Here is a 25,780-nt window from a genome sequence, read left to right as displayed (position 1 = left end):
AAGATCCTAGTTTTGTCCAAGTGTAGACCCTTTTTGGAGCGTTCACGTGTTTTTAAATGTCCTTGTTGGTGATTTTAAGTGCTAAGGTGTTTTCAGACCTTTTGGAGTTGTTTTCTCACTCCTAGAGAATTATTCAAGTTGATTTTGCACTTTATCCCGATAGTTTTCCTTGTGTTACGCTCCATTTTTTGATGAATTTGCCTAAGACCAGTTGAGTTTTATTAAGTTTCAAAGTTTCAAAGTGATTCTGAGTGAAAAAATCATCATTTTTCGAAGTAAAATCCATATTCTAAGGGTTAAAAGGTCAAAAATCCATGCTAGATGTGCTTTTCCCCTCATATTCCTGACTACCCATGGTTTTCCCCACTCAAAATCCAGACTGGACATGGATTTCCCCTGAAATCCATACTTGTCTCATTTTTCCACCACTATTATTCCATACTAAAGTCGTTTTTCCCCTGGAAGCATTAAATTTTGTCTAAGTGTCAGGATTTATCCTGACTACATACTTTTTTCCACCAGGGAGGTATGGACAAGGTTGTTGATGATGTTTGCATTCATTCCACACCTGGATCGGTTTTCCACCAGGTATTTGTGACAAGTTTTTGAGTATTTTTGTCCCGATTTTTATCCAGACTCATATCGATTTTCCCCTGGCCCATTTTATGTGAGTTTTGATGAGGATTTTTGTCCACACTGAAATCGATATTTCCTTGTGGGGAAAATTTTGACATTTTAAATGATTTCAATGGAATTTTTTAATCCCTTCTCAAATCGATTTTCCCTTATGGCTCAATTTTTGACTTGAATTGAAATATTTTAATAAATGAGCCCTATTTTAATTGTTTTTAAATGATGATTGACGATTATTTAAAATTTAAAAACAAAATTAAATAATTTGCAATGAGCATTTAATGTTTTTACCCTTCTAGAAGCAAGTTGGAGTCTCCAACATTATTTTATTATTAAGTTTGCCAAGTGTCTCCATGTTTGGTGATTTTCTCTCTTATTGGCGAGTTTTGGCGAAGTGTTGAAGTGAAGTGTTTGATTGAAGGCCTCCATTTTTTCCAGCTTGGCAATCCTCTCCATTGCTGCCATTGAGGCTTATTGCCTCCATTGTTTTCAGATTTTCGATTTTGGTGAAGTCCGCCATTTTTCGTGAAAATCACGATTTTGTGAAGGATGGCGATTTTTGGTGATTGAAGAACTTTGGCGATTTTCCTTATCTCCACCATTAATGCTTGTTGTTCCCAGATCTTAGTTGCAGATTGTTGGCAGGTTAAGGTGCATTGAAGAAATTTTTCAGATTTTTCAAAGATGGCGTCATAGCTGGAAATTACAATTTTGATTTGGCAAGTGTTTGTGCCATTATTTTGGTGAATTCCCGTCACACTTGGTGGCTGCCATCACTCCCTACTTGCTGATGTGTTGCAGACCTGGGTTTATCGTCCATTGTTGCAGCTGGTTCGACCTCCATAGCTGGCTGGAAAATCAATTTTCAGACTTATATCTTGTTCCCAGCTATTTTGTGCCTTAGGCGATTTTATCCGAAGGGCTGATTGAAGGCATTCTCAATCATTTTTCAGAGTTATCTTCCATTGTTGAAGATCTGAAACTCCATTGTAGGGGGCTGTCCTCAGAAAACAAATTTTTCCAGCCATCTACCTACCTTGCGATTTCACTTGGGAAGCATTCTTGCTTCATTCCGGAGTTTAATTCTAAGTCTTTTATCATTCCTAAGGGTGCTGGTAAGTCTGAAAACTTTATTTCCAGATTTGTCTTCAGACTAAGTTTTCATTTCCAGCCCTACATCCATGCTTAGATTTTCTTGTGTTTGCCTTGGAAGGTTTATTCTCATCAAATTTGTGCATATTTAGGTGATTGCAACATGTTTTAAAGGTTTAATTTTCAGGTTGTCTTCAGATTTTGTTGACCTCCATTGTTGACTGCGGAAGGTGTCCTCAGTGTATAAGGAGGTATACTCCTTTGCACTTTAGTTTACACAATTTCTGAGTATAAGGAGGTGTTAATGAATTTCATTAGGGTTTCATACCCTAACGTTGTCACATTTCGAATCTAATTGTTAAGATTTACCAAGAGTGTGGACTATTTTCCTGACTTCATGCTCTAATTAGCTTAAAATCTTTAGGAAGTCAGGAATTCTATTAAGAACATTATTTATTTTCCTAAGTTCTAACTTCAAGCTTCGTACAGGTGCGATGTCGAAGTCTGGATTTAAGGAAAGGAAAGAACAACAGAAGATATTGGAGACTGGATTCTATCCAGAGCCCAAGATGTCATCCAGATGGAAGGAGATTACAGATACAAACATGCATTTCCTAAACCTGAACCTAATGCGACAGCGGATGTTCGAAGTCGGAAATCAAATTCCTTCCCCAGCATATGTAAACATTATGAAGAGTGGTATTTTTCATGCCGCTGGATTTCCACAATCCATACAATGCAGTGAGCTTATCCTGGAGTGTGCACGATGTTATGATCCTCGCTCACGAATGATCAAAACTCCTAAGCGCGTTGTTATTGCCTACCTTGCTAAGGATGCGATTGTTGAGGTGTTCGGAATTCCACGCAGAACAGATATGAAGGATGCAACTAAGGATGAATATAAAGAGCGGTACACGAAGAAGATGGATGCGTGTAAGAGTATGATAAACAAAGAGTGGACTATCATTCCTTCACCTATCATTCCTTCACCACCTCTCAGTGTCTCATCAATTAAGGTGATTGAAATAACAAAGCAAAATAGGGAAACCCAACAATGTTCCAACACAGTGATACTACCAGAAAATATTCAGGAGTTACATGCCACAGCGACATCTGCACCACCAAATGAGAATGATGATCAGTCGGGATCCCCTATTGTCCTTTTTAAGGTTAGTTTGGGAAATGAGGTATACGATTTGACCAAGAATAATCCTGGTAATGATGATGATGTTATCTCGGCATTGAGGGTGTTTACCCTGTGGGGTGTGTTATTAATATTGCATATCAACAGTCAGATGATAACCATAGGATAGAATAGTAACCAGAAAGTCAGAGCAATGCTTTCATTAATGCGAAAATGTCTAGTACAATAATTATTCTCTGCATCAGTGTCTCCAACAACAAGTACAAGAGCATATATAAAGACAAGGTCGAGGGTTGCGGTTACCACCCGTGGGGAACCGTCATGCAACGGACAACTACCCTCGACGACACTAACATACTTAACCAACGTAGCTTAAAAAGTAGTAGAAAGCCCATTTTACAACCAACATCACCCCCCCCCTAAGAAAAGTCGTCTTCGGACGACAAGGACAAAAATTTGGGACTAACACAACAAAATGGGGATGAAGTACACTGTATACAATAAGAAAATCACTGAGAAGAAGGGGCTGAGGGGGCGTCCCTGAAGGAGGTAGTTGCACCACCGATGAAGAAGATGCAGGAACTGCTGACACCAGTTGAGCCCGAAACTCATACACCTGCTGCGTCCTCGCCTGAAAACCCTTTTCTGCTACCATCCGATGCTCAAGTGCGGATTTCACCATTATTGCTTCCGCAAGGAGTTCTTTTTTCCTTGACATCACAGTCCTCTAGTGCATAAACCAAACTTGTCTACAAAACACGCTTTTCAGTCTCAGCCTCCACCAACTCCTACTCAAATGATACTGTCTCCCTAGCCAATTTGTCCTCGATAGCCACCCGCGCTGCCCTCTCGGCATCCAACTCCTAGGTACGCTAAGCTAAGTCTCACGCTACAACTGCCTCCAACCTGGTGGTCAGCTCCTCCTGAGCCCTCTGTGCATCTACCAAGGCAGCCTCACGTCCAGTCGAGACATACTCCGAGTTCCTCAAAGCGTACCATTCATGCCTGGAAGTGGACACAACCCTCTGGCACAAAGGCTAGGAGACGCCTCAAATCCTCCATCACACTCCCCAAAGGTTGATAACTGAACTGAATAACTCCCTGGTGTCGTACGACTTCACGTGCTTGCAATGCCTTCCCTCAAACTCTGTTTGTTCGCAACCTCCAAATTCGTCTCCCTCTACGGCTTATGGCTTCCCCGCCAATGCTTAGCTTCAGGCTTCTTTCTCACAGTACAGAACAACCCCAACACTTACCGTGACTTCTCTGATGCCCTTCACCCAGCTCAAAAGTGTATTGTAGCTCAAAAATAAACTGGGGGTCTGGGGGCAATACCCCCAGCGAGGTCGAGGGGCAGCGCCCTCGCGGGGTCCAAATTTAGGACCACAGGGAAGTCCATGGAGCACATCATTTTTGTGATATTTTAAGATGCCAAAAACCTTCTTCTCCACTCTAATTTTTTCAGCGTCCTAGCTCCAGACTCCATCGAATGATTTTTCAATCTGGTCGTCGTTTTTTTTTATAAAATGCTTGTTTAAATGTCGGTGCATTTTTCTTTTCACGTGCCATCACCACCGTTTATCCCTGCCATGCCGTGGTATTTTTCCTTTCACCCCTTTTTAAACCGCCACCGCCGCCACCGTCGCCGTGCTCCTTCAGGCCTATGGTGGTATTCCACCGCCGGTGACCTTTGTCGACGGTGGTTCCACCGCACAATGGTCTCACAGTGGTGGTTCCACCGTACGGTGCCCCCCCCCGACACGGGACCCCCAACAGTGGTCCCACCGCACGGCGGTTCCACCGTGGCAACCGATTTTATTTTATTTTTTTAAAATTTAATTTCCTAATCTAATTGTCCAGAGAGTCTTCGGCTCGGGTCCCGTGCCTCTGGGATCGCCCTTCATCCTTCTCGGTTTGCCTCGCCTGAGAGTCTCCCGCTTTGGTCTGTGCCTCTCAAGTCGCCTGCCCGGCCTCTCAGGTCCCCTGCGCGCTTCTCGTGGTAGGGTTTCAATATGGACCCGTTGATGGCAAGTCTATTTTCAATGGCCATTTGAAGACCTGGAACCATAAATTCTATAGGAACCACGGTCTCCTTCCCGTACATAAGAAGAAGAAGAAGAAGAATAAAGATTTTGAAGGCTGCGGCCTTCCACACAGGGTTCCAATCGTTGCCGACACGAATGATCTTGGGATTATCTACGTCACCGAGGTTTGTCTCCTTCAATTTTACCTCTTGATACTTGATGGGTTCTTCCTTCGGGAACTGGTGTGTGGTGGTGTCACTCACACGGGCGTCTCCCTTCCAATATTCTCTGTATTCCAGCAGGTACACCTCCTCTGTTACTTGCTCTGGTTCCTCTACTTCGAGCCTGTAGCTCTGGAACATTTCGTAATCCTCCATCTGCCAGTGGAAGAGCCCGTTCAATGACCTTGTCTCATCCTCGGAGAACTCTCCTAGTTTGGGAATCCCTTCGTCGTTGGGCTCCATGCAGCCCCGTCCTTCGTCCCTCAGGTCGCCTTCTCCTTCACCCTCCGATTCCGAAGATGATGTCAGTTCCTCACTAACCAACTGCGTCCCAAGGTCTATGATAAACTTCCTTCCTCCATTCTCCATAGACAGAGTGTTCTTCTTCCAATTGTGGGTGGCCTTGGCTGCCACCAACCACCCTCTCCCTAAGATCGCATCATACCCTTTTTTCTTTAGTGGGATTACCACAAAGTCTAGTATGAAGGGTTGCACCCCGATGGTAACTTGTTGGCCCATCAATGTCCCAATGGGTTTGATTCCATGTTGACCTGCTCCCAGCAAATTGAATGTAGATGGCCACAGCGTCGGCTTCCCCAGCTTCCGCTAGGTTTCTTCTGGAAGAACATTCACTCCCGATCCATCATCAACGATGGAATCGGTTAGAATGGTGCCAAGGATACCCATCTCCACAATGGTCGGGTTCCTTCCAGTGTTAACTGCCAGCAGCTTGGGGTCTATTGCAGACCCCCTAGGAACATCCGTGTGGTGGTTGGTATTGGTGCGTGGTTGGGAGAGATTATTCAGCAACGCCGTTCGTAATTGAGGCATCATCTGGAGGAGGTCATGTACCTTCACAGCCACTTCCAGTTTTAAAATTTCATTTAGTATAGCCTCCTCCGCCTCCGGTCGGCTGGAAGTACCCGTCGTACCCTTCGCCTTCACCCTCTCTTGTATCTCTTTCTCAATTTCTTCCTGTGCTTCCCGTACCCTTCGCTTCTCCATCTCCGAGTATGGGCACGTTGCTTGTCTGGCTTGGGCGCGGGTTACAGCCAGCACTTCCTCTTCTTTGGTTTCCTCGATATTGAGCAAATTGACGCCGGACTTCGTGCAGGTGGCGTCTTCGTGGTCTCCCGGTCCACACCATTTGCACAAATATTGTGTGGCCTCTCCCTTCAAGCAGTCTCGAGCGAAGTGCCCCCACTGGTTGCACGCTCTGCATTGTATCATCGGTCAGCCTTTGGAGTCGTATTGGATCCGGCTCCTTGTATTATTATTGTTGTTATTGTTGTTTCGTCCTCCCCACCGGTTATCTCGATAGCCTCCCGATGTTGCATTGTTGTTCGCCTGGGAGCTGCCGGTACCGCCCGATGTAGTTGGTTGTTCCTGCCCATCAACTGGCATATATCACAATAGGCCTTCTTTGGGCAGGAGCCTTTCGTGTGGTCGTTTGTCTTACATTTCGTGCACCAAAGCTCCCCTTCGTCGGTCTTGCTCGGACCTCCCTTCATAACCTTCAGCTCTTTCATCATCCTCAGCATGTCCTTCTGCAGGGATTGCACCTTTTTGCCGGACTCGCCATCGCTGTTGCTTCCCTCCGAAGAGTAATCATCCTCAGATGAGCTATCCTTCTTGTTTTTCTTCTTGGATGTCTTGGTCTCGCTCTCAAGATCCATCGCTCTATTATATGCATCTTTGTACGAGGTTGGTGGAACAATTTTCATCTTCTTTCGGAGGGAGTGTTTCAGTCCCTCCACAAACCATCTCTTTTTCAACCCATCCGCTGGTTGACTCTCCTTTTTCCCCAACAGTTCCTTGAGTTGCCGAATATAGGCATGGACCGTCTCGTTCTTGTTTTGCTTTGTGCCATAGATTTTGGCTACTATTTCATTGTCGTCTCTAAGGAGGCGGAACTCTATCTCGAACTCCTTCTTCAGGTTGGGCCATGTGTCGACTTTGGCCTTATCTGTATCGGAGTACCAGTCGATGGCCACTCCCCTTAAGGTTGTTGGAAATTGTGTTACCCATTCGTCCTGGTCGGTAACACCGTTCGCTGACCATATGGTTTCGCAAGTGCGGCAATGGCTGACGGGATCTTCCTTCCCATCACCGTTGAACTTTGGCAGCTTTTGTTTACTGGCCATTGATGGGGGTCGTGTCGCCTGTCGTGCACCTACACCACTCCCACCCACGTCGGTGGTGTTTGCTATTTGAGTGATTGGGGGTACGCTGGTTTGTACCCACGTGCTTGGTGTGATGGGTCCCAAGAGGGGGTCTTGCTTGTCGTGTGCCTGTGCCTCCTCCGCACCTACGGTCGTACAGTTGCCCTCCCCTCTATTCTCACCCTTGTCATCTATTCGCTCCCTTCGGTGGTCCTCCGTGCGAAGTGTAAGGGATAAATTCCTGAACTGATCCGAGATCTCTTCGACTAGATTTCTTCGTAGCCTTGTTTCCTCCAAAAATTCTTCGTAGCTTCTCACCCTATGGTGTTCTGGTGACACGTAGAAATCTCCTTCAGCTTCTGCTCCTGCACCCTCCGTGACACCTCCTTGGTTCCCTTCAGGCAACCCTTCGGTAGGTCGTCCTTCGACAAGTTGCCTCAGCCTCCATCTATGTTCTGCTGCTTGTTCCAGAATCAGGGCTCTCTATGCGGCCTCCCACTCCTCACTTTGTGCCTTCTTATTTCTATCCTTATTTAATAAGTTGGGCATTAATTCCCGTACATAATGTAGGAGTGTTCTTTATTCTGCCCCTGAGGCTCAAGGTTCAAGTTTCCCGTCGTCGCTTGCCATTACGCTCCTCTTCCCAGCGACGATTGTTTTCTTCGTACTCCCGAAGGACCTATTAGCGTCACTCCTCACGCTGGGTTTCCACCCTTCGGTGTTGGTGGGCAAGGGTTGCTTGGGCTAGGAGACGCGAGAGTTGGTGCAATAACCTATTTGTCGCTGGACTGACGTTGAGAGCGTCCCAGACTACACCCTCGGGTACCTCTTCCTATGTAGCCTCCCCTCGTAAGAAAGTCTCTATAGTCGCCTGGAACCGGATCACGAAGTCACCTGTCAATGCGTTCTCCCCTTCGTAAAGTTCTCTCAGTCGGCTATCATCCCCCTCGATCTATTGCCAATGGGCTGGCCCATTATTCTCCGTATGCCATTCACGCTCCGTGGCTACCCAGATTCAGACGGCAACAGCGCCAGATGTTTACCTCATGGGGTGTGTTATTAATATTGCATATCAACAGTCAAATGATAACCATAGGATAGAACAGTAACCAGAAACTCAGAGCAATGCTTTCATTAATGCCAAAATGTCTAGTACAATAATCATTCTCTGCATCAGTGTCTCCAACAAGTACAAGAGCATATATAAAGACACGGTCGAGTGTTGCGGTTACCACCAGTGGGGAACTGTCGTCCAACGAACAAATACCCTCGACGACACTAACATACTTAACCAACGTAGCTTAACAAGTAGTACAAAGCCCATTTACAACCAACAGAGGGGGCTTGATCGAGAGATGTGTCTCGATGATGGTATGGAGATGGCCGCTATTCCTGATTGGCTGATGAGAAGTATGGAGAAAAGTAAGAAAATGATAGAGGTACAGCCTATTGATAACATTGATGATTACCTAGCTAGGAGTGCTAAGGAGAAGGAACCCAAGAGAGCTGAGATTTTGTCGCACATAGTTAGAGATGAGACAGGAATGCCGATTGCGATGTTGTTGTTCCTATTGCAGGCATGACAGCGGACATTGCTACTCCTATGGATTTCTAGATTACTTCAGTTGCCCTTGGCCGTACATCAAGAGAGCAAGAGTTTCAGGAGGTTGGTGATAACCTTAAGGCGATCGACGCAAGGTTAGACAGAGAAATTGAAGAGAAATAAAAGTACAGAGAAGAGAATATTAGACTTAGAGAGTATATTGCGGGGATAAGGCGTGAGAATCCCACCCTTATTTCCCCTATTGCAGTTGATCATGGACTACATTCACACTATGAGGCAACGAGAGATACACTCTCGGAGGTGGAAAAGTGGATTGAGAGTGCAAGAAAACAGGCGGATGATTTCCTAACTCAGTTTGTCCAAGCATATGATAGGACAACAGGGCTCATGTTTAGAATCCAATATTTGGAGGGAGTTTGGGAAGAATTCCGGCCTATTCAGAAGAAGACTATTCCACGCCTCAAGGCTTGGAAGAAGATTCCTAATTCCACATTGGTCAGCGAGAACATTGTGCACAATGGAGACAAATACGATTTCCATGGCTAGTATTGTTCATTGGCCCTGAAGAGATCAACTTATGAAAACGCCCAGTTGAGTTGTATGGAGATGGAGGGATTGATTCAGGAGTTGAGATGGAGGGATTGAAAAAGGCAAAACTCCAAACCCAAAGGAGACAATTTGAAAGTTTGAAGATGAAGGACGAAGAGAATGTTGCCGCCTATTTTCCCTGAGTGGATGAGATCATAAATACTATCCATGGTCTCGGAGAAAAGATTGAGGATGAAATCATCGTGCCCAAGGTATTAAGATCTCTTACCATGAGATTTGATGCAAAAGTTTCCGCCATCGAAGAAATGAAGAATCTAGACACTTTAAAGATGGGCGTGTTGCATGGCATCCTCACTGCATACGAATGAGGACCAAGAGAGGAACAACATCAAAATGAGAAGTCGTCTTCAAAGCATCAAGAAGGATAAAGAACGAAGGATTGGTATCAAGTGAAAATTCAAGTGATGAGGAAGAAGCTAACTTTGGAAAGAAATTCAAGAAAGGATCTATCAAGCACAAAAGTAAGTAGGCTTCTTAAATGCTTTAATTGTGGCAATATAGATCATTTTGCTGCCAAATGTCCACAAGTTGGAAGTGATAGCAGCAAAGAGGAAGAAGACTACAGCAAGGGAAAAGGAAAGAAGCATTGATATAACAAGAAAATGCACACACGGGCGAAGCATTAGATAAAGAAGAATTTCCAAAGACATAAGAAGAGCCTATATGTTCAAGAAAGTAATAGTTCATCTTGCTGGTGTTGGAAATAAGCCACACCCGGACCAACGATGGATTGGTCCAAGAGGGGCCAGTAGCTCAGTGGTAGAGCACTCCAGCAGCGTATGGAAGGTGCTAGGTTCGAGTCCTAGCTAGTCCATGTCTCAACATGGTATCAGAGCCAGGTCCAGGCTAGGAGCCCCAAGCACACGAGAGGTGTGGCTTAAGGGGGGGGGTTGGTGTTGGAAATAAGCCACACCCGGACCAACGATGGATTGGTCCAAGAGGGGCCAGTAGCTCAGTGGTAGAGCACTCCAGCAGCGTATGGAAGGTCCTAGGTTCGAGTCCTAGCTGGTCCATGTCTCAACACATCCGAGGAAAATGACTAAAAACTTCTTTGAAAGTGATAGAGAAGAAAATCGGTTTATGGCCATAGAAACAAAAGAAGATGCACCGGAAGGAAAAGATGAAGAAACGGAAGACAAGAAGCTCAAAGGAGAGAAGGAAACAATAGTAGATCTAGAGGAAGAACTTATTGTTGCCATAGATGAAATCAAAAGACTCAAGAAGCGGAATTCAAAGTTAAAAACTCAAATTAAAGAAGAGGACAAATCGAAAACAAAGCTACTTGAAGAATCAGAAAAGATGTTTGTGGATCTAAAGACTCAAGTTGAGGAGGCGAGGTGAATTAAAAAGTTTTAAGAGATTAGCTGAAAGTAAGGGAATTGGATTGTGAGAAGTTAGAACTTGAAATCGTTTCCTTAAGAAAGGAATTGGAGAAGACAAAATAACAGCTAAATCAAAGTATGAAGTTTGATAAAAGTACTGAAATGTTGGATGATCTTATCAATGCGCAAAGATCGCCATTCATCAAAACTGGTCTTGGATTTGAAGAAAATCAAAAGAAGACAAAGGATGCTTCAAGCTCTAATGCTGCGGATCTACCAAGGAAGATGGATAAAGAAAAGCCAAAAAGCTATACTGAGACTCAAAAAGGAAGAGAACAAAAAGGAAAATAAAAAGGAGTACAAAGTCACATAGAAAAATAATCCACCTCCAAAGGCAAACATAGACAACTACAAAAGGTCATTTTCTCAAAGATAGCCGCCACACACAACCAAGTTTCAATATTCTTTCCATGGTTATTGCTTTTCATGTAATCAATTTAAGCATAAGGCAATAAATTGTAGAGTTCATACAAGGAATGTTTTTGAATTCAACTAGAGGAACTATAATTCATTTGCTCCTCTTATGGGTTATAACGTCATATGCTATAAGTGTAACAATTTTTGGCACGTTTTGTTGAGCCTCCAAGACAAAATAAAGAAGATGTTCATGACAAGAAAAAGGATGAATCATACAAGGTTTGGAAAGAGCGAAAAATGAAGGAAAGATCCATGCTTGTATAAGTTGCACTACATGCTCAAGATGAGAAAGATCAATGGTATGTTGATAGTGGCTGTTCAACTCACATGACGAATGACAAGCAAATTTCTCTCCCTAAAGAAAGTGAGTGAACGAATAGTGAAATCTGAGGACAATGCTATGGCAAACATAAAAGGTAAAGGCACACTTAGCCTAGATAATGGTAGAACAAAAACTAAGAATGTCCTATATGTTGAAGGGTTGAAGCATAATCTTCAAGTGTGAGTCAAATGTGTGACCAAGGGCACACCCTCACATTTCATTCTAGAGGATGTAAAATCAAGAAGACTGGAAAATTGAATACTCCTTAAATTTGAAGCTTGTCCTTATTTGTTTACCATATTGACATTATTTCCAGATAATATTTGAAGGCTTAGCTATCTTCAGCATGTCCCTTACGGCTTTCTTTTTGCTGATCTTCACAATGTGGAAGTTAAAATGTAGAGAGAAAACCAAAGCAATAATGTGGACAAAACAACTTAGGCAAAAAAGAGAATATTATGTCAAGCAATTTGATCCTACATGTGACCATGAGCAAAAGCACTCTATAGGAGCAAACATAAAATGAAAAAGTTAAAATACTAATAAATTAAGACATAACCCACACCATCTTGGGTACAAAATAGGGAGGCGCAAAACACCCAAAAAGGAATGAGCGAATAGGGTTTTCCATCTTTGCATGTCAAGGTCAATGGAAATAGAATGTCATTACATCATGGAGTGTATGGCAAACAAGGGCATTTGGATCAAATATGCAAATACTCTAAAAGTTGAATCTTTAACAGCTCTGTTTGAAGAGAAGCAAATACCACAAACAGCAGGTTACTTGATCAAAATTCACAACAGAAGATCCATGATCGGAAAAGAAATATGGGACAGTCAAAAGTAGGTGTTGTGGGTGATTGGGTGTGGCTTTTGTTTCTTGCTAAACAGTTCAACTCTCGGGTCCCATAGACTACCTAGTTTGTGGACATCATTAAAATCTTTCATTTCATCCAACATGTAAAAGCAGTTTTGCATCACCAAAAAATATTTTCTTTTGTACTTGTTTTGTTTTGCAGGTTTCCAAATAAAGTTCCAATTATTATTATTTTTTTACAAAAGATTACTCATAAGGCATATTCTTTCTTCCAATCATCATATCAACACATAAGAGTTTTAGACAGTAATCTTAATGTGTGGAATGGCATATTTACCCCAAAGATTTCAATTTGATATCAAAGTATCATAAGTTCATGTCCCACCACACCACATTATCGGTAAGGGTTTTCCATTTACTTAATGCAATGTGACTTGTCAAATTTCTTAAAGAAGAAACAATTGACCCATGCAGCAAACATTTGAACCTTGCACAAACATTTGAAGACAAATACAAACTTTTTGTTCCCAATGAGGTTCATGACTAGGACCACATTGAGTTCTTCTCAAACAAGCATGTCACGTCCTCTCATTCAGCTCTTCATGGGGTAGACCAACACCCCATTTTCTAACTCAATCATCACTCTTGATTCCATTTTATGCATATATCTGCAACTCCATCTCCCATGTGTCCACCTTTGACCCTTAAAATTTTTGAGCATGGAAGCATATTAGATTCACCAAGCATGTGTAAGACACCAGAGTTATGAGGTTCCCATTCCTAGCATGCCCACTCCTTCACCTCCATCAACTCGAACTCCACCCTACTACAATGCCTCTAAGCCATCCCTTGCTTTCACTTATATCCTCATTGGAATTTCAAAGTTTTGCATGTAGCCATCCCTCGCCACCAATCCTCTACCCTCCACACAACAAAACCAAGACATCAAGATCCTTCCCTTCAACATATCTCACATTCAAGCCTTGATTCAACTAAAGGCAAAAACCATGAGTCAACCCTAACATTCCCACCATTTTCCATTATCCGTTTCCACTTAGCACCTTACACATTAGGAGTACCATTAATACACAAAGTGACAACATGGCTACCCTTGGTATTCCACCTAGCACTTACATTTGACCAAGTCCTTTTGAAATCGAACCATATGGACTTCTAGCAAGGCATGCCACACGAACAGCAACAACTGCCATTAATGTGGTTGGTAGGGTTTCAAACCTAAAGGGTTCCTCACCATACTTGTTGAGAACAATTGAAGTCACAAGGGGCCCTCCACACCTTCCTAGCTTGTTACCACACAAGAGGACACCATTTCCAGCTTAAAGTGAAGGGAAACAACACTCAATAGGTATAGGAAGCCATTTTTGCATACTAGGCCCAAGAAAGAGAACAATGTGCAGTTCCTAATGCTCTACCCAAGTGTCTTAAGTTTACAAAGATGAGATCAAGAGGCCATCATGAACAAACGAACAAACATCCCAACAAAAAATTGTAGCAAACACTAGCTATTCAAACATTCAAATTCAAGGACAAAAACCTAGGGGTATATGGCGATCAAAGGACAAAACCCTTGTAGATCTCATGTTGAAGGACGAAAACCCTTCAACGGAAGCAGTGGTCACACACAGAGGTCATGTTTGCAGTTTGAGCCTTAATGGCAACATTCACCCAACGCAGCAAGTTACTCGACACTTCCAATTGTCGAGGGTAAAATTCCTACCCTCACCATTGCCATGGTCTACTATTGTCATGGGTGGTTCATTGTGCTAACAAGTTTTGAAAGAAATATTTGTAAATTTCCCTTGCTATCATGAAAGCTTGTAAACATTTTAATTCTCTAATAATATAAAATGGTGGTTGAATCCTTTTTGGCTAATACTAGTGAATGTATTCAAGGATATGTTTTACCTTATGCTATGTAAGTTGTCTCGCAATATTAGGATTTTAATCAGTGTTCCACGGGTGTTCGGGACGGGGGGACGGGGGGGCGAGGGGGACGCGTCTCGGGGACGGGGGGACCAAGGGCCTAAATTTGGGGACGGTGGGGGGACGGCGGCGGGGGGGGTGGCGGGGTGGTGGTGCTCATATATATACATATAGTACTTGAAAAACTAGTTTTGAAAAGATGTATAACAGTATAACAGTATAAGAATTAGATTTCAAATGAAACTATAGGAAATACCAAGATTACTTAGATTAGTGATACGTAACTAATTGCTAATTGCTAAAACTAAAAGTAAATAAAATTTGACAAATGAAATTGTCGAATTGGAGATTTCTCATTTCTATCATATGAATATCGAAAAAGGAAAACGAAAAATATGAATATCTGATGCCATTGCAAAGTCTATAATAATAAAGATGATTACATGATTCATCATTACAATGAGTAGCCAAATACAAATACGTGTAGCAATAGCATTACAAAAGAGACGAGTCAAATACAAAATGACAAAACTGAAAAGTGAAAACTCAAACTGTAGCTAATGGAGGCCTCTAATCATCTGCAAACTCCTCCTCACTGGAACTGCTGGACTCCTGAGGATCAAGGTCCCTCAAGCTCACACCAACTAGCCCTGCATCTGAAGTGGTAGGATCATCCTCATCAATCTGTGAAGGCTCCTCTGGCTCTACATCCCATCGTGCCGCTGGACTCTCCTTGTACATAAGTGTCTTGCGGTCAATAAGACGCAAAGCACTGTGTACAGCCACAAGCTTCTCTGCTCTCTTAGAGGTAAGTCTGTTCCTCTTAAGAGAGTGGATGAAGCTATATGTAGACCAGTTCCTCTCAGCAGCTGAAGAACTGGAAACCTGGGATAGCAGACGGATGGCTAGAGTGGTGGTCAAAGATTTCGGGCCATGACATTTCCACCACAAAAGTGGGTCCTCCTGTGCCATAATGTCTATATCCATCTTTGCTGCATCTGAATAACCTCTAAGAGTGGCAAATCTTCCCCACTCAGTGCGCATTGTGCCGGCATCTCTGGAATCAAACATCTTCTCTATGCACCTAAAGAAACCTGCCTTCACCTCATCATCCTCAATCGGTGTCGTTCTACCCGGTCTAGCCTTGTACCACTTAGGATTCAAGGCAAAGGCAGCCATATGCAAAGGAGTGTTCAACTTGTCCCATCTACTCTGAATGATAGGCCGGATTTGCTCATTGTAGAATGCTAGAGAGGGGTCCTTCACTCGCACAGCAGCCCTCATCTGGCCAAGCATAGAGTCAATGCAATCATACACCTCTCCAAGGTTAGGTGCATCCCCATCCCCATATCTGATCACCTGGAATACTGGAGAAATGATGGAGACAATGTATTTCGCATCAGTCCAAAACACATCACTCTTCACTATCTCCTTCACCCTTCTCCCCTGCTCTGTCTTGGCCTCAGCCCACCTATTCCACTCATTAGTCATAACCATGAGTTGCAATGCCTCTTGCAACTCAATCATTCTCTCCAAGAGAATGAAATAGGATGCATATCTAGTCTCAACTGGTTTCAAGAACTCCTTCTTCGCGAAGGTCCTGAAGAGTGCATGTGAAATGTGGTGGTTGCAGATAAACATCTGCACATCTCTCGCATCGGTGACCACTCCTCTAATCCAGTCAATCTTCCCCATGTCCTTGAGTGCATTGTTCATGGCATGCACACAACATGGGGTCCACCAAATGTGTCTATAGGCTGCCTCAACGAGTCTCCCTGCTGCTCTACACACATAGGCTGCATCTGTCACTACTTGGACCACATTTTGTGGCCCAACCTCCTCAATAGCCTCCCTGAGGACCTGAAACTGGAAATCAGCATCTTTACGATGCCCTGTACAATCAACTGCTCTAAGGAAGTATGGGCCCTCTGCACATGTGACCATGACGTTGATGAGTGGACAATGGCTAATGTTCGTCCACCCATCCATAACTATGCTGCACCCCGATGCCACCCAACATGCCTTCATCTTCTCCATCAAAATATTGATCTTGGAATAGCTTTTATCCAAGATCGAGGTCCTCATTTTCGTCTCCCCTGGTGGCACATAAGATGGTCCTCCCTTGGCCACCATATCTATCATCTTCCTATAATAAGGAGACCGTGAAACATGAAATGGAATGCCATTGGCAAAGAAGAAATTGCCAATGGATTCATCTATCTCATCTCTCAGCTGCACATTAAACATATCAACAATGGGGTTGCTCTGTGGTGTATGCAACTTACGTTTCCCAGCCCTGGCAGCAGTAGAAGTGGAAGTAGATGGAGATCCAAACATCATTCCTCCCGCCTGCGAAGCATGATAAGTATGTGGCACTGGCACATTCTGGCTGTCGTGAAGTGATGCCCTAGCAGACAAAGTAGTAGGCATTGAAATATTTGTGTCATCTGGAACCCCCCAAAGCCTGTTAAACTCAATTCTGTAATGTATATTTTTGGGTTCCTCCAAAAACTTACAATGTTTCACGCCTTTTCCTCTCCAAAATAGAAAGTGTGCATTCACCCTGCTAATGCTACCGAACCATTCTCTGTCACAAATATTGCACTTCCACTTCCTTGTTCCCCCACTTGAATGTGATGCAGTGCCTTGTACTGATATTTGTGAAGCAAACTGTTTTAGAGGAGACTTAGGATCAAAATGACCCCTAGCATATGGTGCCAACAACTCTGAAGGGCAACCTGTACTAGCTGCTGCACTTGCCATAGAACTAGATTGGGCTTCAGGATCAGCCCCATGGTCACCCCCCTCATTTTCAGGTTCAAATTCTGAATCATTCTCACTATGAGAATGGATTTCCATGTTATCTTCACTCGTGCCTTGGGAGCTCATTGTGAAATTTTCAAATTGACACTGCATTTCACAAAATAAAAATAAAAATAAAAATAAAATCAGCCTTGTTTAACAATATATTTTTAAATTTTTTTCCTATTCATCTCAAAATGAGATTTGATGTTGAATCTTGAGGGCAAAATCATTTTGCCCTCAAGATTCAACATCAAATCTCATTTTGAGTCTTAAGATGAATAGGGAAAAAAAATTAAAAAAACCGAAAATGACATAGAACAATGAAAATCAGAAACTAAAACAAAAAAAAAACAAGAAGAAGTTGAAAAACCCTACCTTGTGCTTGAAAAATCTCTCCAAAATGTAGAAGAATCTTCTTCTTCCTCTTCTTCTTGCTTCTTCTAGCTCCTATCACGCTTGTAGTCACTTTTTTCACCCCTTCAATCAATCTTCTTCAAGCTGTTCCTCCTCTTCAAGCTGCTGGAAAAAAAATCAGTTTTGCATAATGAGAGTGAAATCCAAACTAAATATGTTTTTGTGTTGTTTTGGGGGGTAGGGTGGGGCCCACGTCCAATTAGGGTTACCCCTTAACCCCCCCCAAAAAGCACATGTCATAAAAAACTTAAAAAAAAAATAAAAAATGCGCTTTATTCGTGTGGGAATGCAGGAGACGCCTGGGCGTCCCCCCGTCCCTCGAGAGACGCCTGGACGTCTCTTGAGGGACAGGGAGACGCCCAGACGTCTCCGCGTCGGGGACGTCTCCTCGTCCCGGCGGAGTTTGGGTGGCGGTGGCAGGACGGCGGGGGACGTCGCGTCCCCGTCCCCGCGTCCCCGAGACGTCTCTGACGGGGGGACGCGCCCAAAAATGGGGGGGACGCGTCCCCGTGGTTCACTAGGATTTTTTGTTATTTGCATAACCTTTAAAAAAATATTTTCGATTTTTTTTAGTCAACTAAATCGATTAGGGTTCAACACTTTAGGGTTTAAAAGGCTACATTCTATGAATTTTCTGGGTTGTAAAATGTCTCTATAACCTAGGGTTCTGTTGTGACCATTTCACACATCGCCCCATCGCAAATGGGGACCCCCTCTTTTTGCCTGTTTTTTCGCTTGTTTTCGCTTTCGTTTTTAGGGTTTTGTTAGTCCGTTAGTCGTCTGGATTTAGGGCCAAGCCTTAGGGTTTTAAATATTGCCTTTTCAAGCCAAAATCCAGTCACTTTTGAGAGCTTTTTGAGCTTCTTGTCTAGAATGCAAATTTTGAATGCAATGAATTCGCCAAAATGGTCTAATTTTCAATTGGAATGTTCATGTAGAGCTTAAACTTGTCTAAATGATGACCGTCAATATGAATTTTTGTCTGACTGAATATTTTGACCAAATTTTGACTTTTTTGAAGTTTGATCCTGGGCATTGGAATTGATTTGTTTTCGCCTCGTGAAGTGTTAAAATGTGAAAAATCTTGTTATTTTGGCCTATAGGAGCAAAATCGCTCCTGTCCCTCAGTGAAGGACGGGAGCTCAATTTCAAATATCTCATTGTCCTTGCAGAGTCCAGACAAATTTTACGTTTGAAGTGATAGAGAACGACAAGATCTTTCATTTGAATATAAATTGAAGATTTTCATGAACACAGAAATGCCTCCAGGAGCAAAATCGCCCCTGTCCCTCAGTGAAGGACCGGAGCTACAATTCAAATTTCGCCTTGTCCTTGCAAGATTTTGAAAACTTAATGATTTGAGGACGTCCGAAGGAAGATACTTTGCCAAATGAATATAATTTGAGATGCAAAAAACGAAGGAAAATGACCTATATTGACTAAATCGCTCCTGTCCCTCTCCAAGGGACCAGGGCGAGGTACCTTGTAGCTCTCGTCCCTCTCCTAGGGACCAGAGCGATTTCCTCCATTTTGCAAAATCCAGACAAGGGTCAAGGCAAGTTTACGTTCAAAAACGAAGGAGAACATGAGATGAATGCATTGAATATAAATTGAAGATTTTTGGGACGTCCATACCAATGCTAAATGCCTAGTTCGCTCCTGTCCCTCAGGAAGGGACCAGAGCGATTTTTGATATAATTGCCTTTTTTTGCAAAATTCCAAATGATGTCAAGGCATGGGCGTATAGAGTAAAGAAGGACAAATCCGTTGAATATAAACTTAGCGCATGGCAAAGAGAGATGAAAGCCACAAAGGAAGGATCGCTCCTGTCCCTCTCCAAGGGACCAGGGCGATACAATGGTGATGATGCGTCCCTCCAAAGTTCAAGGGCGTCCCTCCAAGGTTCAAGGCCGATCCAAGTCAGGACGAAGGGTGGCGAGGACATTTCAAGGCATTTCCATCAAGCGCAACGTTGCAAAGGTCATCACATGGAAGGATTTGCACTCTAAAGACCTAGATCGCTCCTGTCCCTCTCCAAGGGACCAGAGCGATATTTCTATTAAAGCATCGATTTCAAAAGACAAGCAAGTTTCAAGCTACCAAGAGGGTCGAAAGGACATCATTCCACGCAATAAAGATGATTGCAAGTCGGTACAAACAAGAACAAGCATGTTATGATGAACTTCGCTCCTGTCCCTCAGGAAGGGACTAGAGCGATATTGATATATTAGATTAATCCATGCAAGATTTACGTAAAGACAAAGATACACAAGGTTATATATGCTCCAGGACATCGTTTGAAGACAATTTGCAAGAGTTTTTAACGTCCAAACATTGCTAATCGAGGTAAAAGTCCCCCATCGCTCCTGTCCTTTGGACAAGGACCAAGGCGATCCTATCAAAACACTCACGTTCCTTCAAAGATCAAGGCGAAATGAGGATAGGAAATGCGAAGGACGACATTTGGAGGACATTGCAAAGAGGATCGAAGTTTAAAAGTTGCCAAGATCAAGGAGAAATAATGGATCGCTCCTGTCCCTCTCCAAGGGACAAGGGCGATGGTCCCTTTAATGCATCCAAACACATAATGAAAGCCAATGGAAATAAGCGCAAAGGACACGAGCAATGATATTTCGAAGGTCAAAGATACAAGATGAACATAAAACATGGAGATCGCTCCTGTCCCTCTCCAGGGGACCAGGGCGATAATGGTCATGGGATGCACTTGCTCGCACAAGGAAGAAATTCAAGTTCAAAGGACCACCAGATGATCGATTTGGGACGTGGAAGTGAAGGAGTTGAACGTTAAAAACGCAAGAATCATGCCAAAATCATGGATCGCTCCTGTCCCTCTCCAAGGGACCAGAGCGATGAGGTACGTCCCTTTATTTTCTTATTTTGGCGCCAAATTAAAACAATTCAAATTTTCTTTAAATGCTAAATCAATTTAAAAAATTGAAAATCCATTTGTTATTGGCATTTAATATGGCGTTAACATTTATTAATTATTTTTGCCTTATTTAAAAATCGAAATTTGCAATTAAAAAACGCAAGGCATTAGTAATTAATTAATTAATTAATAAGAAAATCGATTTGAGCGCTCATATATAGAGGTCGGCCTTGTTATGTCATTGCAAATCATTTAAAAATCGTTTGAAATTTTTATTTTTTATTAAGTCGGCCTAAGGGGGTAAAGGATGCAAGCGCTATATAAAGGGGTAAAAGTTATCATTTCTACATCATTATTTTACCTTCCTTTATGCGAGTTGACAAGAGGCGAATATAGTGCGAGTTTCATTTATCCAAGGTGGCGAAGACACTCCAAAGGTGGTGCGAATTGCATTGAAGACCAAGGGTGGCGCGCTTAGACATTCCAAAGGTGGTGCGACTTCAAACCAAAGGTGGCGTAGACATTCCCAAGGTGGTGTGAGGCGTGCGAGGTGTGTTTAAAGAGGTGCGAATTGCATTGAAGATCAAAGGTGGTGCGAATTCGAAGACCACACCAAGAGCGAATTTGAAGATCCATCCAAGACCACGCCTAAGGCTAATTTGCTAAGGACTTGGTGATTTATTTGTGCGAAATTGAAGATCACATTCTCTCCAGAGGTGGCGAAATCAAATTTGAGGGGATCATATTGAAGATTATCTTTATACCTCAATTTTGCCTAGGCAAATTTTGTTTTTGCATTCTAGAGTTAGCTCTCTATCGAGGTATGGCGATTTAATTATTATTGTTTTATTCATTCATCGTCATATTTCAAATTTTGAATTTTAAATCTCTTAGCTCAATCGTTGTATTTTAGGAAATGATAACTCTAGGGACTTATCATGAGGTTTCCTAAAATCTATCTCTCTTATCTACGTTATTTATTGCAAAATCTATTTCTTATAATGAAATGTTGTGTAGGTATGGCGACCCCAAAGGCGGGAGCATCCACCAGTCGCTCGGCTCTCATGAAAGAAGATCAGAAGACTGAAGAAGTGGAGACCAAGATCGTGTCCAAGTGGAGCAACATTGGAGATACAAACTTGGGGAACTTTAGCACGAAGAAGTTCCGAGAGGTCCCTTACATCGGCAAGCCATCACCTGTCGCCCGGAGAATAATAGAAAGTGGCATCATTAAGGCGGCCGGTTTTCCTCCAGCCATTCAGTGTCACGAGTTGATGATCGAGTGTGCCCGTCATTACAATCCACAGTCCAGGACAATTGTGTCCAATGAGGGAAACATTTCGGCGTACCTTTCAGAGGAGGCCATAAGTGAAGCCTTCCATCTTCCAGAACACAGGGACATGATATACAAGAGTATTGAAGGAGCTAGATCAGTGTACGATGATGATCCAGATGCTTGCTTAAGCATAATCAACAAGAACTGGCTACTCAAGAGTCGTCCCCGTCTGAGCAAAGTACCGAACACACCACACCGGATCGATTTCCAAGAGGAGTACAGAGATTTGATTACCATGCTCAACAGAGTTACAGGAGCACCTCATGCCTTCTATTTTGAGAAATGGATGTTTTATTTCATCCAGGTAATTGTTCAAGGAAAGGGTACAATACATTGGGCTAGAATAATTAGCCATTGCTTAGACGTACAGTTGAGAAGACTCAGGGCTACTAAGTCCTTCCACATGAGTTCATATGTCATCTATGCCTTAATCAGGAGCGTTGAGTACGCAGGACTACCTCACAGAGGAGTGATTGGAAGAGGACCCGGCGAGGTCAGAGTATGTGAATCCTATACTCACTTGCATCATCCACCAGGGAAGAACTACAAGTTAATCAATGATACTTTCACAATGAACATCACCAGGACGTTGCAAGGAGGGATTCACAACAGATTATCTCAGGATGCCCAGGAGTTAATCAAGAGGTACGGTGCTTGGTTCATTCAGTTTCCCAAGTTCACTTACATTAGAGTATATGGATGTCCTTTACCCCCATACATGTTGCCAAGGTACCCTACAGATAGAATTGTGTTACTTGAAGTAACAAGGCAGTTGGCAGCATATGTGAAGGCATTCAGACACAGACATCAGAATGGAGTTCAGGTACCTATTATTTTGGGTAATTCAGTTGAGGTATGTCCCAATGTCTCAGCCATGGATGACGCAGAGAGGGAGTTAGCCTTGTATCCTTTTTCATCTTTTGCTTGGAGGAATAGTTTTGATCCACATGGACATTTAGAGGAGACGGTCGGTAGAAGATTTAGACATGAGTACCAGATTGAAGATTTTATGATGAATCTCCTAGATGATCTCGAAGTGAAACGTAAGATACATTCTAGATTGCCTTTGGATTTCATCAGGAAATGTAAGATTTACAGAGTAGCTGACCAAGCTCAGGACAACGGCAGGCACATCCAATCTTCATATGATAGAGAGAGCAAAACAATTAGTTTGAATTGGAATGAGCCCGAGGCCGTGGATTTAGATGAATTGATGGCACCAGTCTTGTCTTGTACTCGCAGATGGGTAGACATTCAACATCAGAAGTTGAGAGAACAAGGCATAGCCATGTCTTTTACTTTGGAAGAAAAGCCAACCGAAGGTGGAGCCAGTGTTAGTGAAGGCAATCCTAATCCTAGGAATTCAGGAGAAGGTAACCTTCGATGTGCCAGTGAGGGCAATCTCCATTCGAGAGGTTCAAAGAGAAAGGAAAGATCAGAAAAGAAAGAGCCTTCCAAGAAAAAGCAAGGTGCTAACAAAGATCAAACACCAGGTACTTCTTCCAGGCCAGAAGATAGAACAGTTCGAGTGGAAGAATCCATGGAATCGATGGTACAGAATGACAGACAGGAGGAAGAACAGGCACAGCATGTTTCATCCGATGGATCTCTTTAAGACTATGATTTAGATAATGATAATGAAGTAACATCTCCTCCCAGACAAGAAGAAGTAGTACACAAAGAAATTCAAGTTCAAGAGACAAGATCAAATATCCCAGATTGGTTGAAGGAAAGATTGACTAAGGTGATTGTAATTGAGGATGAAGACAGTGCAATTGATTTAGAGAGCCTTGTAGGACGTTCACATATGACAACAGAGAAGAAGAAGGCTACAAAGATGTCCAAGATGATTCGAGATGAGACTGGATCTAGAAAACTGCAGATAGCTACACCGGCAGCAGACAAATATGAGGGTGAGATCCTAGCAGAAGACTATCATATACAGACTATTGAGTTAGGACCATCCACAGCAGAGCAGACTTTAGATGATGCCACCAACACATTTGAGGCATTGAAGGATAAATTTAGAGAAGAAGTAGAAAAGAATAGAAAGCTTGAGAAAGAGGTCGGTGCATGGAGGACATATTTCAGTCACATCAATGAACCTTTGGGACATCAGGATCCAGTTAGATCACCATTGCAGGCATTGCCCCTTCAATCAATCAATGAAGCAGAAAGATTCAGGGATATGGTCCAGCGTACATGTAATTGGATGGATAGATCTCACACGGTGGCCATTGAGTTTATTACAAGGATGTCGAAGATCACCCACCAGGCTATCCAAGTTCTTGAGATAATCCACAGATTGATGGCAACAGTAGCTGCATTTGCACATACCAAGGACGTTGTCATTCCTGTCTTGAAAGTTATAAGAAATACATCCAGAAGAATTTTAGCACAAGAGAAGATCTTGGAAGGCGATTCTCACAGTTTGTTTCAGTGGTCAACCTTACTCCATATAAAGAGTGTTCTCTTTGAGGACATCAGTATTAGATGTAGTCAAGTTGAGGAGGTGATCAATCCGATCCAGGACGGAGTATTTGAGGTACTTCGTACCATTCTTGGCAGAAGGATCGAGGTCGAGACAGATGTGGATTTACAAGAATTTGAAGATAGAATCAAGATCATCTTTCGCAAGGACGCAGATGTTACAGATGAGCAGTATGATCAGATGTATGCCACCATGCTCCTAATTGATAGAACTAAGGAACTTGAACCCACTTGGGACACAGCTCTTCTAGATGCATTTGATCAGGTTATCCACTTAGAAGAGAGTATCAAGAATCTTCCCGAGATTCCAAGCACAGAAATCGAAGGAATCGTGACAAAATTCATTGCATATGCTAAGAAAGAGAATTGGAAAGGGAATAAGATTCTAGATGAAAGGTTGTTACAGATGACATGACATCTTATTTCTCATTGGCTAATACCTCCTAGATTTTTGTGCCAAATTTAATATTTGGTTATGTATTTAATGTTGTTCAGTAAAAAGGAGGTCATTTGTAACAAACCCTAATTAGGGTTTAGGTGTCATGATCTTGTCCATTGATTTACTTTCAATCTGGACCTTTCATTGTAATTGGGGATGCTATTTATACCCCCATTTTTTCATTTCATTTGTAATAGAATAGTCAATAGAAAATAGAGAATAGAGTTGAGAGATTAGAGTTGTAAGCAATTTTTATTTTGTAGCAAGATTGAGTCTTGAAGAGAGAAGTTCAAGCAATTGTTGTATATGATGACTTGGAAATCAATAAAATATTGAAGTTATGGTGTTTTGTTGCAAATTTCTTAAGTTATCTTCATGGTTGTTGGATGTACTTGAATCTCGCTCAATCAAAGTAGTTTGTTAATTTGAAAGGCTAAGTGTGAGATTTGATATTTGGTAGGATTCGCAATCCAAACCACTAGCTTCTTGCTGATTGTAGGAACGCCTTGCGTGGTCGACTGGAAAACACTTTGAGTCCTTAACCTTCAAGCATTTTCGCATCTAGGATATGTACCTTCGTGGTAGTGTCCTTGGTCTTTGATGCATTGAATACCATTATTACCTTAGAAGATCGCACTAATTTCAATTGAGTTGTTATCTTATGGCAAAATTGAAATTGGTTGAGTCTTGCCAAATCTCATTCATGCTAAGTCGTTCATAGGGCTAGATTAGACTTCCTTAAACCCTGTCCTTTTTCCCATTTTTTTTTGAAAGTTCCTTTTAGATTAGTAAAACCTTTGAACTTTTGAATCCGTAAGAAGCCTTGAAGGAAACAGCAAATCACATCATACCACTAAAAGCTTGTCCACACGTGGAGACCCCACTAAAAGAACCTTGGAGTCCACCTAACTGATCCTTTTTGCAGATCTTCAGCAGTTAGAGACTATTTTCTCAAGAGAGGATAAGATGCCTGTCGGTATTTTATTCTGTGTATGATTGTGTACAAAATACACGTCAACAGGTTCCAAGGTCGGGATTGGACTAATTAAATAAAATATGGGGAAACCAATAAATT

The 25,780-nt window shown here is 42.5% G+C and overlaps 2 protein-coding genes across 2 annotated transcripts in view; both read right to left on the bottom strand.

The window, feature by feature from the left end:
• Positions 1 to 25,780, bottom strand: part of LOC131038005 (protein TIC 100) — an 89,743-nt gene that overhangs the window by 11,327 nt on the left and 52,636 nt on the right. The gene's annotated exons all lie outside the window — the stretch shown is intronic.
• LOC131858069 (uncharacterized) lies at positions 14,740 to 17,783 on the bottom strand. Its single transcript, XM_059210995.1, has 2 exons — positions 17,512 to 17,783; positions 14,740 to 17,241 (listed from the first exon to the last, which is right to left on the bottom strand). The coding sequence occupies exon 2, from the start codon at positions 17,218 to 17,220 to the stop codon at positions 14,902 to 14,904; it is 2,319 nt and encodes a 772-aa protein (XP_059066978.1). The 5' UTR covers positions 17,221 to 17,241; positions 17,512 to 17,783; the 3' UTR covers positions 14,740 to 14,901.

Source organism: Cryptomeria japonica, chromosome 9, assembly GCF_030272615.1.
Source record: "Cryptomeria japonica chromosome 9, Sugi_1.0, whole genome shotgun sequence".
In the NCBI taxonomy this organism is placed as follows: domain Eukaryota; kingdom Viridiplantae; phylum Streptophyta; class Pinopsida; order Cupressales; family Cupressaceae; genus Cryptomeria; species Cryptomeria japonica.
Note: the sequence above shows the minus strand (reverse complement) of the source record. Positions and strands in the feature narration are given on the sequence as shown.

Coding starts and splice junctions, on each gene's coding strand:
- LOC131858069 (XM_059210995.1), bottom strand. CDS start 17,220: ATGAGCTCCCAAGGCACGAGTGAAGATAACATGGAAATCCATTCTCAT.